At 37.4% G+C, this 15,979-nt stretch overlaps 5 protein-coding genes and 1 non-coding gene across 7 annotated transcripts; 5 read left to right on the forward strand and 1 right to left on the reverse strand.

Moving 5' to 3' along the window:
* Positions 1–4,069: 4,069 nt before the first annotated feature.
* Positions 4,070–6,015, forward strand: B0457.6 (uncharacterized protein). Its single transcript, NM_001026727.3, has 3 exons — positions 4,070–4,245; positions 5,221–5,357; positions 5,721–6,015. Exons 1-3 carry the CDS (start codon positions 4,099–4,101, stop codon positions 5,932–5,934), a joined length of 498 nt encoding a protein of 165 aa, NP_001021898.1. The 5' UTR covers positions 4,070–4,098; the 3' UTR covers positions 5,935–6,015.
* A 203-nt stretch (positions 6,016–6,218) lies between these two features.
* On the reverse strand, positions 6,219–8,198 carry B0457.2 (Glycine-rich protein). The gene is made up of 5 exons (NM_063496.6): positions 8,137–8,198; positions 7,938–8,018; positions 7,509–7,677; positions 6,903–7,173; positions 6,219–6,757 (listed from the first exon to the last, which is right to left on the reverse strand). The coding sequence occupies exons 1-5, from the start codon at positions 8,192–8,194 to the stop codon at positions 6,371–6,373; spliced, it is 966 nt and encodes a 321-aa protein (NP_495897.2). The 5' UTR covers positions 8,195–8,198; the 3' UTR covers positions 6,219–6,370.
* On the forward strand, positions 8,179–8,322 carry VT21B10L.1. The gene has a single exon (NR_051482.1). It is a non-coding gene; the product is annotated as an Unclassified non-coding RNA VT21B10L.1 (non-coding RNA).
* Positions 8,323–9,387: 1,065 nt separating this feature from the next.
* Positions 9,388–11,462, forward strand: cct-2 (T-complex protein 1 subunit beta). The gene is made up of 4 exons (NM_171985.8): positions 9,388–9,520; positions 9,566–9,683; positions 9,742–10,911; positions 10,958–11,462. The coding sequence occupies exons 1-4, from the start codon at positions 9,392–9,394 to the stop codon at positions 11,128–11,130; spliced, it is 1,590 nt and encodes a 529-aa protein (NP_741031.1). The 5' UTR covers positions 9,388–9,391; the 3' UTR covers positions 11,131–11,462.
* A 25-nt stretch (positions 11,463–11,487) lies between these two features.
* mrpl-50 (Large ribosomal subunit protein mL50) lies at positions 11,488–12,570 on the forward strand. Its single transcript, NM_063498.7, has 3 exons — positions 11,488–12,032; positions 12,086–12,284; positions 12,331–12,570. The coding sequence occupies exons 1-3, from the start codon at positions 11,500–11,502 to the stop codon at positions 12,454–12,456; spliced, it is 858 nt and encodes a 285-aa protein (NP_495899.1). The 5' UTR covers positions 11,488–11,499; the 3' UTR covers positions 12,457–12,570.
* Positions 12,571–12,649: 79 nt separating this feature from the next.
* enol-1 (Enolase) lies at positions 12,650–15,446 on the forward strand (the record flags this gene model as incomplete). 2 transcript variants are annotated; one of them, NM_001027178.4, is made up of 4 exons in its annotated part: positions 12,650–12,741; positions 13,753–13,838; positions 13,995–14,941; positions 14,987–15,259. In NM_001027178.4, the coding sequence occupies 4 exons, from the start codon at positions 12,650–12,652 to the stop codon at positions 15,257–15,259; spliced, it is 1,398 nt and encodes a 465-aa protein (NP_001022349.1). The 2 variants fall into 2 exon arrangements, with proteins under 2 accessions (NP_001022349.1, NP_495900.1); NM_063499.8 differs by lacking the exon at positions 12,650–12,741 and having other exon boundaries at positions 14,987–15,446.
* Between the last annotated feature and the right edge of the window lie 533 nt (positions 15,447–15,979).

Consider the following 15,979-nt stretch of genomic DNA (forward strand, 5'->3'; position numbering starts at 1 on the left):
TATCAATCAGGTTAATTTGTATTTTGTCTTTGTTTAATTAAATCTTATTGGAAATCTTACTAAATCTCTAAATCTTATTTATTGGATTCATTTCAACTGCACTCGCAAAAAAAACCATAACCCTCCAATTTGAAATCTTTGTGCTCCTAGGAAACATAATATTTGACAAGGCCCTTCTCATTATCTATGTACAGTACTATCAAAATAAATAGCTTACTTTGCTCTTCTTTCTTCATTATCTTTGTCTTAAAAAAAGCAAACATGTTTTTCATTTTGAAAAGTAAAGAGAGCTGAGTGAAGAAAAACCGGAAACTCTATACTGGCTTGTCAAATATTCCAACGCTCTTTCCATAATTACAGCTCCTTCTCAAAAATTTGTTTGTTCTTTTTTCCTTCCTCGTGCCTTCTTTTTTTTGAGAATAAAAGCTCCCTCCTGTTCTTTTTTTCATTTCAAGCTGTTGGTGAGGGCTTATAAGAGTAGAGAAAAACATGTCAAATACATACTTTCTGTACATCTTGTTTTTCATCTTGTCATCTTGTTCAACATCTTGTTTTTTGTTACTTCGTGTTCCTTTTTTGTTAGGAATATTAAAATGTTTTGTATCCTCGTACCCTGGTACCCACAATGAGTAATTTAGAACAAAAAGAAAAATGAAATCTAATAGAACGAGTCTTCTCGATTTTTATTGGTTTTTCGTATAGGACTGGTTCAGTGTTACCTAGTTATTCTCAATCACTCACACACAAAAAATAATGTTCACTTGTAATTTTCCGGCGCCTCAGGCTCTGGTCACAATGATTTTTGATTTTTTGATCTTAAAGAGTAGGTCACACGGATAGAGCTATAGACTAGAAATTGAATTGAGAAAAGAAATATTGTGGATTTAGAAGTGATCAGTTACTTTTGCATAATCAATTACATTATTCAAATCTTCTCATTGAATATGCATTCATATTCATAAAGAAACAGTAATTTCCATATTTATAAGTTTTTGATATGCAGTTAATTCGACTGAAAATGTTAGAGAATCAAGCAAAACATTTATTAGAATTTGATAAAATATTTTCTGTTTTCTCATTTTTCTAGTTATTCGTTGATTATGTTACTCGAAAAGGCCCATATGATTTGAGTTACATAATAAAAAACAATCTACGTGCTATTAAAAAGTGAAACTTTTGATCTCTTGTTGCACTGACAATATGTATATTTATCCTCCAAACTACAATTGTCTTGGTTTCTAAATCGTACAATTATTTATCAATTCCCACTACAAACTACGCTGGCGTTTCATTTGAAAATTACAAAATTACCGTCTCACTTGAAAACCACATTAGAAAGTTGAACATTATTTCAAATGTTCATTGGTTCTTTGATTTTAAAGTTCTTCGGGATTCACCAAGTCACACGGGGATTGCTCTCCTGTGTCGTTTTCGAAGGATGTCTTCGTATAGTAAATGTCACTTCTCCGTATGCTCACAAGACCTTCCCATCTCTTGAAATTTTAATTTCCTCGTTTCATTTTCTCATCCGCTTCTTCTCTACTTACATATTTCCGTTTTCAAACTCAAACAAGAAACCTTTGGAGACGATGCAGACACACTTTTGTTTGAACAACCTTTCCGGTCGTTTTTCAATTTTTATATTTGAAAAATTGCTCGAAAAAGATGTGTTGAACTATATTGAAATATTGTGCACTCTGGTAGGCGTTGCAGAATGTTTAATATAGACATCTGTGCACTTTACGACACTATAAATAGATTTTTATGAATTCAAATTGGTCTGGGAAATATTATTTTCGTATTCACTTTCACTTGTATCTTTTTCGTACTTTATTGCTCTTCAATTTTCATAAAAGATCTAATGCAAAAATCATCCCAATTTTACATGATTCTAGAAAACATATTGAGAAATATTTTTTGAATTCAAATTATTGTTTATATCCCAATCTGTGGTTAACCATACCGTCAAAGCCAACTATTTTTCAATACTTCAACCATTTTTCCCTCTCTACCTATGCATTAGACATGTCCTCATATCGTGCCAGTTAGGGTAACCTTTGTCTTTTTCTCCCAAATTTAGGTCTCGCTGCGATGACTCACCAACTTCTCGGGGAAACTCCTTCTGTCCTCAAGACGGGCTCTCTTTCCCACCCTCACACACTCAGATTGCTCGTTTTTTCGCAACTTTTTTTATTTGCACTTGCGAAATTTATTTTCTCGCGGAGGTTCTGTGATGAGTGAATTGAATCAAAAGAATGAAAAGTGGCATAGTTTCAGACTTTCATTTTTAGTTTTTATTCGCATTTTTACATGAAATCATTTAATTATAGATTAGTCATGCATACTCATTGTTTGTGTGACTCATCTTTTTTTATAAAATGGCATTTACTACCAGTGTTTCCGATTGAAAAATATAATCGGATAAAATTTTCAATTTCTGAATTTTCTGAATTTTTCAAAATTGAAATGTATGTACGTCTTTAAAAAAAACTAGAAAAATATTTTCACTTAAAATTCTGACGATATGTTTTATGTTAGCAGCTGAAATTTATATATAGAGATCTCAACTCTAAATATCTCGGTATGCTCGGTGAATAATATCTAAATAGCTCATGTGACATAATTCCAAACGACTTGAGCTACCTCTCCATGTCATTATTCATTTCTCGTCGTGGTGCCCTTCGCAACCTTTTCAAGAGTGTGCTTACTCAGACGAAGAGCTTCTCCATTTCTATATGTATACTGAGTGGTCAGTGTCCATCCTGGAGATACAAATCCTTTTACCCAATTCAATTCCCTCTCACTCTCTTTCTTTTCGCACATCTCCCAGATTGGGCTCCCAGACTGAATTCCTAATGATTTTGAGGCGCACAGCGTTTTTTTTTCATAATATATTTGTATACGGATCGATAGTGTTTTTAGTTAAGTTCTTTAGACTATTACTCGCAGACTAACAAATTTGGGCATTATTGGCTTAGTTATACAGCTGATGGCTATAGGTGCATGTCTTCAAAACAAGAAGTCTATCTCCAATTCTCGACAAGAAAACTTCCTTTTACAGAATATCTGATTTAGGGGCTTGTCTGGATAAACAAATACATATATATTCTGATTTAATATTGTTAAATTCTCGTCAAAAAATTTTTTAGATAAAAAGTCTTCTGAAAATATGTGTTCCAAAACATATCAGTAAAGAACTTATAAGGTGATGCAACACATAACTTCCTGTATTCAAAAACATTTTACTTATTTTTGCTATAAATCGTCACCTATATAGTGTCAATTTCGCAATATTTCGCCGCAATATTATTCGGTGCGAACTTCCTTTGGATATTTACAATACGGCCAAATCTCTGATGAAATCTTGCGTTTTTTGTTATTCTACACATATTTTTGCAAATTGCGTAAGATGTCCTTTTAGATGACGGTGTTTAACTTTGAGGAATGCTAGCGGAATCAGTATTTTGTGTTTTTTATTTTCAAAAGCTTTGCGATACAAATGTTCAAACGTTTTGCTTTAAAAACTAGAATGTTCTTTTGAACTCTCAACACGCAATAAGTTCAGATATTTATGACATCCTCTACGTACTTTCTTCTTTCCATTTCTTACTATGTCGTTACTGCCCTTCTGAGTGCCCTTTCAATCCAAAGGTGGTCCATGTGGCAAAATTGAACTTGCACTAGACTCTCCATTTTCGTCCAAATTTCCTCGGCTCCCGTTCTCGTTTTCCCCCAAGAGACAACTGTTCTTTTGCTCCATTCTAGCCGACTTGAGCTCCCTCCGTTCGAAACTCGTACTCTTTCTGTCTCTATGTCTAAGTCTCTCTTCTCTATCAGATGTTTTCAAGTCACAGGCTCTCCCTACGCGTCAGCTCCGTGTCTCGATTAATCCTTCATTCTTCGTTCTTCTCCGGAGGCCTTTTTGCTTCTTATTGTCTCCTTGAACCCTTCATTTTTCTGGCTGATATCAGCATCATTGTCCTTATCATTTTCAGTCGCCCCGCCCATTTTCGTTGCCTGATAACCGTCCTCCTCCCACTCGATTTCTCATCTTTCTACCTCATTTTTTGTCATTTCATTTTTAGCTATTTTTCAGCTATGACAGCTACCACATCCACATCTACATCCTCCCATCGATTCGCATCGGAGCCCCGTCCTCCAACTCAAATAAAGCGACGAGATGACCGTATTCGAACATTTAATTCATTTGATGACATCACCGAATCCGAAGAGGAAGATATTCAGGTAAGAGGAATAAAATGATGATGATATAGGCAATAACAATTGTGTCATTTTCAGTTGAACAAAAAACTTGACTGAGAAATGTTTTACGAGAATAAAACAAAAAAAACAAGAAAAAATGAATAAAAAATAAGATTTTTTCCACTGTCTTGTTTTTTGTTTTTTTATTTCAAAAAAAAAGTGGAATAGGAAATGGGGTGGAAATTGATGGAAAATAGGAAACTAGATCCACATTAAAAGCATTGAAATTTGAAGGTCGAATGCAAGAAATCAAACTAGAAATTGATAAGTGTTGTGGGAGCAAAGTTTGGAGAAAATGAAAAAATCTCATTTTGCAGATAGATTTTTTCAATTAAATTTTAAAATTCTAAGAAAACAAGGAAGGAGAAACACACATTCTCTTCTGGATCAAAACAATTTTTCAGTGCTCTTGTACCCAATCCTTTGAACAATTTTATGGTCTCATATGGCCCCATTTAAAACAAGGAATTTTTCTCTTGTTTTTTGAAGAGTCTGATGATCAAGAATTATTATATTCTCTAGCCTATTGTTTTCGGGGAAATTTTTTGAGAAAAACAACACGGACCACCATCCCGCTTTTGCAAAATATCTCGATTTTTGATTCGACTTTCACTAGTCCCACAATTGTGCGGATGCTTGGTCACAAATATGAGACTGATGATCAATTTTGACTGGTTATTGTCATATAGTTCCTTGTTTTTTCAATAGATAATGAAAGATTGTTTACAAAGAAACATCAATGACAAAGTGGGAGAGAATTGAAAAACTTCATTATCAATTTGCATGAAGAAGGCAGGGAAAGTGATGGCTATTGAGAAATCACGTCACTTTTGTCTCTTAACGGAGGCAAAAGTATAGACGGGGCAATTAATTTGAATACACTTTCAAAATTATGAAATTGAAATTAACCGGAATTTCCGCAAGTTTACCTTTCCCGACTAAAATGTCGATTTCCAGGAGCCAACTAGCAGCAGCAGCTCGACCACATCAGAACGATCTCCTTATGCAACTTATGAGCAAGAGAAATTGAGTGCAGCCAAGATGCGCAGCTTCTCGCTCACGAATAACCCATTTTTGTCTCCAAAAACATTGAGGTAAGAATTTTCTAAATTTTTTAAAGCTTCGAAGTATCTTAAATTAAAATGGACGATTCTAGATTTTGAGAGCACACAATAATCTATATAAATATTTTTGTTTTTTAAAAACAGTTGTTTTTGTTAAGCCAGTTTTCAGCTGTTTCGTGATCAAAATCCAACTTTCTCGAACTTAGAACCTTGGAATCTGATATTGTTCATTTTTCTGAAATGAAGTTCCTTATTTTTGTGGTTTTAGCTTACGTAGGCTGAAAAGATTAGGCTTAACCAAAGCAACTGTTGTTTATATGATTAGAAAATGATAGATGGGAAATCTTACAACAAATATATTAAACTCTGTGACATCATCACTCATTTTTGCAGACAATTCTTCCCATCAACTCCTCGCCTTTCCCGAGGATTCTCCGATCCGGTTGTTCGTCGTAAATCGTCACTTCCAACAATCCTATCATGTCATTCACCTGATCATTCTGATGACTTCCTTGGTCTTCCACCAATTCCAGAAGCCACAACTCCAGCTTCACCATCTTCAAATGCTCCAACCACGAATCCCTTTCAAAACAATGATTCGACATAATTATTTTTTTTCTTTCATCAGTTCTTTTTCTTTGTAATTTTTGACAATGCGAGTAAGTGATCATAAATAAATGATAGTTTTCTTCATTTCTTTCAGTTTTTGATAAATTTGATTCTGTACAAGACGACTGGGGGTAGGAACTATGGAATGATTCTACGTGATCATTTCTCTAATAAAATTATGAATTGGAACAATTATTTCTGCACAACTTGTAGTATTGGTTACTGCATGTCTTCAATCGCCCAACTATACTTTTAGCTTACATTAGGAAAAGTGATAATTCTCACAATCAAATTAATTTTATTACTGCTGAAATGTATAGCTTTGATACAATCATTCGTAAAATTCCAATTTAAAGTTTGTTGTTTATGAATACAAGAGATCAGAAAACAAAGTTTATCATTATCAATATCTTCTTTTTCATCACGTTCTTCAATCACTTTCCGACTCCAAGACCTGTACCAACTCCAACTCCATCTCCAGTTCCAGGTGCTTTCACTCCAACTCCGCCATTAATTCCAACAATACCTCCTCCCTTTGCATTTGGATCATCTTGTCCACGACGGAATGCTTCTGGTGTCTTAGATCCCATAATTCCCAAATCAAGACCAACTCCAACTCCAACACTTTCTCCCATTCCAGGAATTGGTCCAACATCAACACCCCATCCTACTCCAACTTCAAGACCAGGAACAGCTCCAACTCCGAAACCGAAATGACCATTGACGTCGACGTGTCCAACACCCTTATCGGTTAATGGAGGTCCCATACGTGGTCCTGGTAGTCTATGGAAATTCGGTACATTGCAAAATGCAGCGTAATCCTGAAAATGAGTCGTTTGAGACTTTTAGTAATAACTGTAATTACTAACCTACATAGTTTTGCATATACTAAAGTATTGTAAAGTAAAAAATTCAATTGAGAAAAAAAACATGATGGAAAACATCTTGAGTATTCAATGAACTCACTTTGCAAAACTCGACAAGATCAATTCTTAGTGGTTTGCTGGGTGCACATGTGTAGGCGAACATTCCTTTCATATCAGAACAATATCTTCCATCCTTTGGATGAAGTCCAGGATAAACACGATATGTCAATGGATCATGATGTTGTTGTTGTTGATAATATTGTTGGTATGGGGATCCATAGTGATGACCACGATGAGATTTTCGATGATGATGTTTATGTTTTCTGTGTGAATACCTTTCCTCCTCGTATTCATTGGATGACGGAGGAGCTCTGGAATCAAACTTCAGAGATACTCAAGGAAACTTGCAATTCAAAATTTAAACGCATGAGATTCAGTAGCAGTTTTTGCAATTGCGTTCCTAGTTTTTTGATTGGAACTAGAAAATAATGACGACCATAGTTGTTTAATAATGTTTAAAGTTACCAATTTTTTAAAAACATTTTATGGCAGTTCAGATTTTCAACAATTAACTTTCAGAACTGTTTCAACCCTGCTTTTGGATACTATAAAACTACATACATAAATTTTTAAAGAAATTTTTGAGATATATCATCATGGATTTGGGTCTATCGGAAAAATTTATATACCTATAAGGTAAACTTACCTAGTTGCAACATCTTCGAATGGATCATCCACATTTGATGCAGCTGATGATCTACCAGAATTAGCTTCTTCTTCAATAAATCCTTTATTGGAATGTTTTGAAAGTTGCTCTAATCTTTCGGCAGTTAGGCCATCTCCATTTATGATTTTAGAGCTTTGAGCACGGCTATCTGAATAAAATTAACAATAATATTCCAATGCAGAAAGCCAAAAAGATTTGTTAACATTGTATTTATTCTAGGTTTGAAATAGAAATTGTATTCAATTAAGCTACAAATCCAGCTTTTCTAATTTGCAATAACTATCATAGATTGCAGAGGCTACAAATTCGTTTCCGTTGTTTCAATTACGTCACATTTCATTATCACATTCGTATTGTTCATTCGGATAAAAAGCGGTTTTGAACAGGAAATTCCTAATTTGAACTTACTCGGCTGACACACTTTAAGATGTGGTTCTGCAGCACACAATTCGGTTTTTGAGAAAGAAAGAAAATGATCAGAAGGTCGAGCTGAAAATCAATGGTTTCGAGACTGTGGTATTGACTTTGTGAATTGGTTTGTGGTCAACTACGAAATACAATGAACAAGTTCTTCCACGTAGGCTGATACATTTCTGGATCCACTAACCATCAATTGATAATATAGTTAATAGAAGTAACAGCTGACAAAGCGGTATTGACCGCATTGTTGTTAAAAAATGATTGAATGTTGAAGAATAAAGAAACTGTTGCGCGAGAGATGCGGTCCAACTAAAGGTATGCGTTTAGCGTCTCCATTTCTTCAATGTTCTCTTCTAACTTATCATTGTTTTGTGATGAAGAAGTCAGTGTCTGTATGTGTGTGTGTGTATGTGACCATATTGTCAGCCTTTTCTCGATGTGTAACTTTTTTTTAGAAAAAGGTCTTGTCTACAAAAACTACGAGACCAAGAAAAAAAAGAAACGGTTACCACTGTCATAATTTTTTTCCTGAAGGACATAATGAAATCCATGACCAACTTCAAAAGCAGACTTCAGCAAAGTGCAATTTTCATAGAGAAACTATAGTCAAACCATCAGAAGCCGTAGTTTCCAAGATTTCCAGAGCAGTGTTAATGGGCTCAAGCTGGAACGGAGAAGCCTGTCTACTACACGTGCCTGTGTTTACTGTTGTATTCGATAAGAAATCCTAAAAGTTATCAAACCATAAAATCTTGCGATAGACTATGGTTTCTGAACTGATATCGACCGTTCGTGGAAATTTGACATAGGAGCTAAATGTTTTATGATAAACCCTGGCTTTCTCTGAGCACTTTAGAATTTGAAATTTTATATAATTCATTTTCTACAAGAATTGAACAGATCTGTAAAATTTGGCACCTGTAGCGACCAACATGACTGAGATCGTGGCGAGACCCACTCAAACTTCGCAAAATTACAGAGTTTTTCTTCGTAAGGGAACAACATAAAAATTACTAAGTTTCATAATTTCAATGAGAGTTCGAACCATTCCAAACACACGAGTTTAATTTTAGACGGGTGCAGACCATTAAAAATATTATTCTAACTGGTGGCCGAGAAATTCGCTGGCCGTTCAGCAGACGCGCCCCATTGGACATTTAAATATTTTGAGTTTCGAGAAGGATTTTCCCTCAGTTTTCTATGAATTTCTGGAGATTTCAATTCGTTTTCACATTTTGATTACCGTTTTACAATGTTAAAAATTTTCCAATTTTATATTTCTTTGTGAAATCATAAAACTCACCTTCCTCATGCACTATAGGCCATTGAATTAGGCGTTTTTTAAATCTATCATTCACACAAATGTTTATTTTAGACGTTCTTGGATTAATTGTACATTCAAACTTTCTGGGTTTTTTTTTCATGTTTCGTATTTCAGCAAGATGCTTCCAGTCCAAATTTTAAAGGACAATGCTCAAGAGGAACGAGGAGAGAGCGCTCGTCTCAGCTCATTCGTGGGTGCAATCGCCATCGGAGATCTTGTCAAGTCTACTCTTGGACCAAAGGGAATGGTAAGAGCGTTTTGATTGTTAATCAAAATTAAATATTAATTTTAGGACAAAATTCTCATCAGTGGAAACCCAGAAAGCGCAGGAGGAATCAAAGTTACCAACGATGGAGCAACGATCCTGAAGTCAATCGGTGTTGACAATCCAGCTGCTAAGGTTCTTGTTGGTAAGTGCTCATTCACTGAATTTTGTTTTTACTTTTACAAACGTTTTGCATCTTTCAGATATGTCAATGACACAGGATCACGAAGTTGGAGATGGTACTACTTCAGTAACTGTCCTGGCCGCAGAGCTCCTCAAAGAAGCCGAGAAACTTGTCAATCAACGTATTCATCCACAGACGATCATTTCTGGATATAGACGTGCTCTCGGGATTGCTCAAGAATCCTTGAAAAAGTCCAGCATTGAATCCGGAGATAATATTCGTGATGATCTTTTGAAGATTGCCCGTACTACTCTTGGATCTAAGATTCTCAGTCAACACAAAGAGCACTTTGCTCAACTCGCCGTTGATGCAGTTTTGAGACTCAAGGGATCTGGAAATTTGGATGCCATTCAAATTATCAAGAAGCTCGGAGGATCCATGAATGAATCTTATCTCGACGAGGGTTTCCTTCTCGAAAAACTCCCTGGAATGTTCCAACCAAGAAGAGTTGAGAAAGCAAAGATTCTCATTGCCAACACACCAATGGACACTGACAAAGTGAAAGTTTTCGGATCAAGAGTGAGAGTAGATGGTGTTGCCAAGGTTGCTGAACTCGAAGCTGCTGAGAAATTGAAGATGAAAGAAAAAGTTGACAAAATTCTGGCCCATAACTGTAATGTCTTCATCAACCGTCAGTTGATCTACAACTACCCAGAGCAACTTTTTGCCGATGCTAAGGTTATGGCTATTGAACACGCCGATTTTGAAGGAATCGAGAGGCTTGCTCTTGTTCTCGGAGGAGAAATTGTTTCCACATTTGATTCACCACAAACTGCTCAATTCGGATCTTGTGATCTGATTGAAGAGATTATGATTGGAGAAGATAGACTTCTTCGGTTCTCGGGAGTCAAATTGGGTGAAGCTTGCTCAGTCGTTCTTCGTGGAGCAACTCAGCAGATTCTTGATGAGTCCGAAAGATCCCTCCATGATGCCCTTTGTGTTCTCGTTACTCACGTGAAAGAATCAAAGACTGTTGCCGGAGCTGGAGCGAGCGAAATTTTGATGAGTTCAGCCATCGCCGTCGAAGCTCAAAAGGTTGCGGGTAAGGAAGCCCTTGCCGTTGAAGCCTTCGGAAGAGCCCTTGCTCAATTGCCAACCATCATTTGCGACAATGCTGGACTTGACTCGGCTGAACTTGTCACAAGACTCCGTGCAGAGCACGCCAATGGACGTCACAATATGGGAATCGGTTTGTTCATTTGGAAATCTAACCATTATACAAAATTATCTTTCAGACATCGAGAAAGGAGAGGTTGCTGATGTTACGAAATTGGGCGTTATTGAGTCTTACAATGTGAAGTTGTGCATGGTTTCTTCCGCCGCTGAAGCCACGGAACAAATTCTTCGCGTCGACGATATCATCAAGGCAGCTCCACGTGCCCGTGCTCAAGATAACCGACCATGCTAATCAAATTGTTCGCCAGACTGTTAAAAGATCTTCAACTTTATTCTCCCTTTTTCAGCTTTTAATCGAGTGCTTCAACACAATCGTATCTCGTTTTTTTTCGTCCCCTTCATTCTTATTTTTGATGGAATTTGATACACTTTCTGTTGCTTCTGCCTACCGTTTTTATATGCCCCCGTTTTCAATTTAATATTCGAGAATACCGCGTGTTTTTGCTTGTTGATTTGTTTTCCTTTTAAAATGAATGGAGTGCGATTTACAAAAGGTACAATATTTGAAATGTATTTTATTCCAGTTTTTATCTGATTTTTTATATTTCTGATTAAAGAGAAAAGAAAAAGCTTAAAAGAAAAAATTTAGAACTGCCAAAAGATGCACAGGAGTTTTCCGAGGCTTGTCCGATCGCAAGGTAACTTGTTGAAAGGAATGTTTGGAAAATCCGGGGAAAAGGAAGCAGTAAAGCAGCTGACACTGGAAGAACAGGAGAGCCTTCGCAAGACGCTTCCCAGCATCCGTGCTAGAGAATCCACACAAGTTACTGCTTCAGCTGATTCTGTCACTGAATTTGACGATGATCTGTTGACGATGAGCCGTATCGACACGGATGCCATCCGGGCCAGAGGTTTTCTCAAATACACGCAAAACTATGTTCCCGGCGTTGATGTCAAAAACCAAGTACTTGAAGCAGCGTCATCATGTCTAAGAAGTGCTGGAGTAAAGTCTGAAAACGTGGATCAGTACAAATTTGTGGAAGGAGATAACTCTGTAAAGTTCGAGTTGTTGAACAGGCTGGGAAAATCCATCGAACATTGGCCAACCAATGGAAAACTTCTTCATTTGGAAACAGTGGCAGACGTCGTCGAATTTTATCAGACGCCTGTCAAAAATGTAACAAAATATACAGAGTTAGTTTTTGTTTAAAGATGCTTATTGAATTATTAATTAAAATAAATTATAGAATGGCTCGCGATGAGAACAAACCGAAAAACGTCTCGATTATGGAGCATGCTGCACGTTTCCATCCTGAAGACACTCACATGTATCATGGTGGAATCACTGCATTCCCAGGATCAGGTGGTGAAGTTCTCTCTCTGAGACAGAAACGTCTACTTCGACAGTTCCAACCGAAAAAAGAATGGTTCGATTATGATGATCAGGTAATTTTTAAAGTTTCAGTGCTGACTTAAAATCGGCATTTTTCAGACATTTGATTACACTCGTCCTGACAAGAATATGCCATGGGATCCAGAAGTTGCTAATCAAATGGACAAATACACTGATAAACGATACAACCTAAAAACAAAGCAATTCACTAGGATTCGACAATAAAAAATAATTTGGTTCATTTTTGTATTAGAGTTTCATATTTAGTATTTTTAGACCTATTTTCTTTTTGTTTGATCTATCGATTTTTATTGTTGTAAATAAAATTGACGTTGAAAAAAATATTTTTGACCTCTTCACGTTTTGATCTTCCTCTAAAGTTTTGCTCTACGCAAGTTATTTCAGTTTTTGATTTAAAATGTTTGTTCCATTCACCTCGGCAGCTCACTCGCTCACTTCGCTCATTCGAGGTGGCGGGCAGCCTTCGAAAAGCAATCTGTCTGGACAAAGGTTTTGGTTATCTCTTTTTCTTTATTTTCCGCCAGTTGATTTCATGCTCCCGCGACTTCCACACGCAATCTGCAAAATTTTGGCTGCTGAATCAGGGTAATGGGGTCTGCCGTGCCTTTTTTCCAAAACGTTGACTGATGTTTACTTTTCTTTTATGTTTCATTTTGACTTGTTCAATGGTTTTGAACAATAGTGTGTGCAAACTAACGTTTTTCTTTAAATTCAACACGCAAGCTTTGAGGTGTTTTAGTTAGAAAGAAAATAGTTGTGTTTCTCTTCAAAAATAAGTTTTTTCCGAAATGTTTTGCAAATTTTCCGAATCAACAATTTCTTCTCATATCAGACCTTATCACTTCTTCTCACTTCTAAAACTGACCACTGAACATAAAAAACATTTGGTAACTCGCTTCTCAAATCCAATCTGAAGTGCATGCTTTGCCAATCTGAAACTTCGTGTAAGTCACGTATTTAGGCGAAAGGCAGCCGCTCAAGTCGTCGCTTCTCCCCAGCGGCAGTTGCTGGCGTCCTTGGCCCCTCACTTGTTTTCGAGCCCAAGGCATTGGCTCCTCTTTTCTTCTCGGCATGACGAATTTAATCATAATTCTCAATATCTAGAAGTGTTCAAGAACTTAGTGAATCTGCAATGCCTTTTTTTTGTAACTTCAGTTCGAATCTTAACTGCGTCTCTTTGAGATCTACAAACGAATTTTATTCACTGCCACGAAAAAGAGGCTGTCCGTGCGATTCTATTGAACGTGCGCTCTCGGGCCGCTCACAAACACATCTAACCAGCTGCATTTTCTCTGAGTCTCGTGTCCTCCGTGCGACCTTCGTCACTCTTTCCACTTTCTGCGCCGTCTATTGACGGCGCCGCCTTTTTCTTCTCGCACTCCTTTACCCCTTCTCGCCTCAAACATTTTATCTTTTCAGTTGTTTTGTTTACTAGTGCCCGTTTCTCACGTAGTTTTATATACTTGTTTGATTATTGAAAACATATAGTTCATTTTGCAGGATGCCAATCACCAAGATCCACGCTCGCCAAATCTACGACTCCCGCGGAAACCCAACTGTTGAGGTTGATCTTTTCACTGAGAAAGGTAAGCGAGCATTGTATAAATTCTATCAAAACTTGAAAAACCAATCTAGATTTGAATAAAATAAGATTAATCTTGTTTTATTCAAATCTGAAATTTCATGAAGTATATTTCAACATTATGACGCAATTCCGAAATCACATCATTTCTTGTTTCCAGGAGTCTTCCGTGCCGCAGTTCCATCTGGAGCTTCTACTGGAGTTCATGAGGCCCTCGAGCTTCGTGACGGTGACAAGGCTGTTCACCTCGGAAAGGGGGTTCTCAAGGCCGTCTCGAACATCAACGAGAAGATCGCTCCAGCTCTGATCGCCAAGGGATTCGATGTCACTGCACAGAAGGACATTGACGACTTCATGATGGCTTTGGATGGATCGGAAAACAAGGGAAACCTCGGAGCTAACGCCATTCTCGGAGTTTCACTTGCTGTCGCCAAGGCTGGAGCCGTACACAAGGGACTCCCACTCTACAAGTACATCGCCGAGCTTGCAGGAACTGGAAAGGTTGTGCTCCCTGTTCCAGCCTTCAACGTCATCAATGGTGGATCTCACGCTGGAAACAAGCTCGCTATGCAAGAATTCATGATTCTTCCAGTTGGAGCTTCCAGCTTCGCTGAAGCCATGCGCATGGGATCAGAAGTCTACCACCACTTGAAGGCTGAAATTAAGAAGAGATATGGACTCGATGCCACCGCTGTTGGAGATGAAGGAGGTTTCGCTCCAAATATTCAAGACAACAAGGAAGGACTTGACCTTCTCAACACTGCCATCGACAAGGCTGGATACACTGGAAAGATTTCCATTGGAATGGATGTCGCAGCATCGGAATTCTTCAAGGACGGAAAGTACGATTTGGATTTCAAAAACCCAGCTTCAGACTCCTCCAAGTGGCTCTCTGGAGAGCAACTGACCGAGCTCTACCAATCTTTCATCAAGGAGTATCCAGTTGTCTCTATTGAGGATGCTTTCGATCAGGATGATTGGGATAACTGGGGCAAATTCCACGGTGCCACTTCCATTCAGCTTGTCGGAGACGATTTGACTGTAACCAATCCAAAGAGAATTCAAACTGCCATCGACAAGAAGTCATGTAACTGCCTCCTTCTCAAGGTTGGTTATTTTCTTATTCTGCTTCATACATAAGTTTCTTTTCAGGTTAATCAAATCGGATCCGTCACAGAGTCAATCGAAGCAGCCAAGCTCTCCCGTGCCAATGGATGGGGAGTTATGGTCTCTCACAGATCCGGAGAGACTGAAGACACTTTTATCGCTGATCTCGTTGTTGGACTTGCCACTGGACAAATCAAGACTGGTGCTCCATGCCGTTCTGAGCGTTTGGCCAAGTACAACCAGCTTCTCCGCATCGAAGAGGAACTCGGAGCTGATGCTGTTTACGCTGGACACAACTTCAGAAACCCACAAGTGTAGATCACTCAATCTAACCTATAAATACTGTGTATTTTCGTACTTTCTTCTCAAAATTGCCCTCCCTTTTTATGTAGTCACCTTTTTACCCTATTTTAGTGCTTGACCAGTTTAAAGTTGATTCCATTGTAGATTATTTATTGTACTTGTAATATGAAGATTGGACATGAAAATTTTAACGAAAACAAACATCTGGTTATTTAATTCGGTTTTTGTTTTTTTCTAACTACGGTATCTGTTAAAGGAGCACGCGTTAATTTGGCTCAGGGTCCCGCGACGAAAACTACCATCGCGCGAACGCGTACGCGCCAAAAGTTCTGAAATACATTTTCATCATTTCTTTTGTCACACATTTCGTGCCATGTCATTTACGAAGTGGGTCTGATTTCAAACCAACTGAAAATTCGAGAATTATCGCTCATTTTTATGTCTTATGTTTCGAAAATATAATCAATGCATTTCATTGATTTGTTTTCGTTTCGTTTCGTCGGCATTTTTCAGTTCTCCTGTTCTGCTAAATAGCTATCCTTCATTGTTCCTCGAACTAAATAAGTGGTTACAAATTAACTGTATTTTGCAAACAAATTATAATTTGACTGTTGTGCCTCATTTTAAAGAACAGAATAATTCGGCGCAATTTGTTCATTTTGCAGTTACTTATGCTCTCAGCACGCACTTGTTTTTCTCTCCGCTCTCTTCGTCTCTTAATCGATTTTATCTTTT

This window comes from Caenorhabditis elegans, chromosome II, assembly GCF_000002985.6.
Source record: "Caenorhabditis elegans chromosome II".
Lineage (NCBI taxonomy): Eukaryota > Metazoa > Nematoda > Chromadorea > Rhabditida > Rhabditidae > Caenorhabditis > Caenorhabditis elegans.

What these genes read in the sequence shown, in the direction of transcription:
- B0457.6 (NM_001026727.3), top strand. Translation starts at nt 4,099, where the DNA reads ATGACAGCTACCACATCCACATCTACATCCTCCCATCGATTCGCATCG. An exon ending in CCGAAGAGGAAGATATTCAG is followed by an intron (nt 4,246 to 5,220) that starts GTAAGAGGAATA and finishes GTCGATTTCCAG; the next exon opens with GAGCCAACTAGCAGCAGCAG. An exon ending in TTGTCTCCAAAAACATTGAG is followed by an intron (nt 5,358 to 5,720) that starts GTAAGAATTTTC and finishes TCATTTTTGCAG; the next exon opens with ACAATTCTTCCCATCAACTC.
- B0457.2 (NM_063496.6), bottom strand. Translation starts at nt 8,194, where the DNA reads ATGCGGTCAATACCGCTTTGTCAGCTGTTACTTCTATTAACTATATTA. An exon ending in AACTATATTATCAATTGATG is followed by an intron (nt 8,019 to 8,136) that starts GTTAGTGGATCC and finishes ATTGATTTTCAG; the next exon opens with CTCGACCTTCTGATCATTTT. An exon ending in TCTTAAAGTGTGTCAGCCGA is followed by an intron (nt 7,678 to 7,937) that starts GTAAGTTCAAAT and finishes AATTTTATTCAG; the next exon opens with ATAGCCGTGCTCAAAGCTCT.
- cct-2 (NM_171985.8), top strand. Translation starts at nt 9,392, where the DNA reads ATGCTTCCAGTCCAAATTTTAAAGGACAATGCTCAAGAGGAACGAGGA. An exon ending in CTCTTGGACCAAAGGGAATG is followed by an intron (nt 9,521 to 9,565) that starts GTAAGAGCGTTT and finishes TATTAATTTTAG; the next exon opens with GACAAAATTCTCATCAGTGG. An exon ending in ACGTCACAATATGGGAATCG is followed by an intron (nt 10,912 to 10,957) that starts GTTTGTTCATTT and finishes ATTATCTTTCAG; the next exon opens with ACATCGAGAAAGGAGAGGTT.
- mrpl-50 (NM_063498.7), top strand. Translation starts at nt 11,500, where the DNA reads ATGCACAGGAGTTTTCCGAGGCTTGTCCGATCGCAAGGTAACTTGTTG. An exon ending in AATGTAACAAAATATACAGA is followed by an intron (nt 12,033 to 12,085) that starts GTTAGTTTTTGT and finishes AATAAATTATAG; the next exon opens with AATGGCTCGCGATGAGAACA. An exon ending in GGTTCGATTATGATGATCAG is followed by an intron (nt 12,285 to 12,330) that starts GTAATTTTTAAA and finishes GGCATTTTTCAG; the next exon opens with ACATTTGATTACACTCGTCC.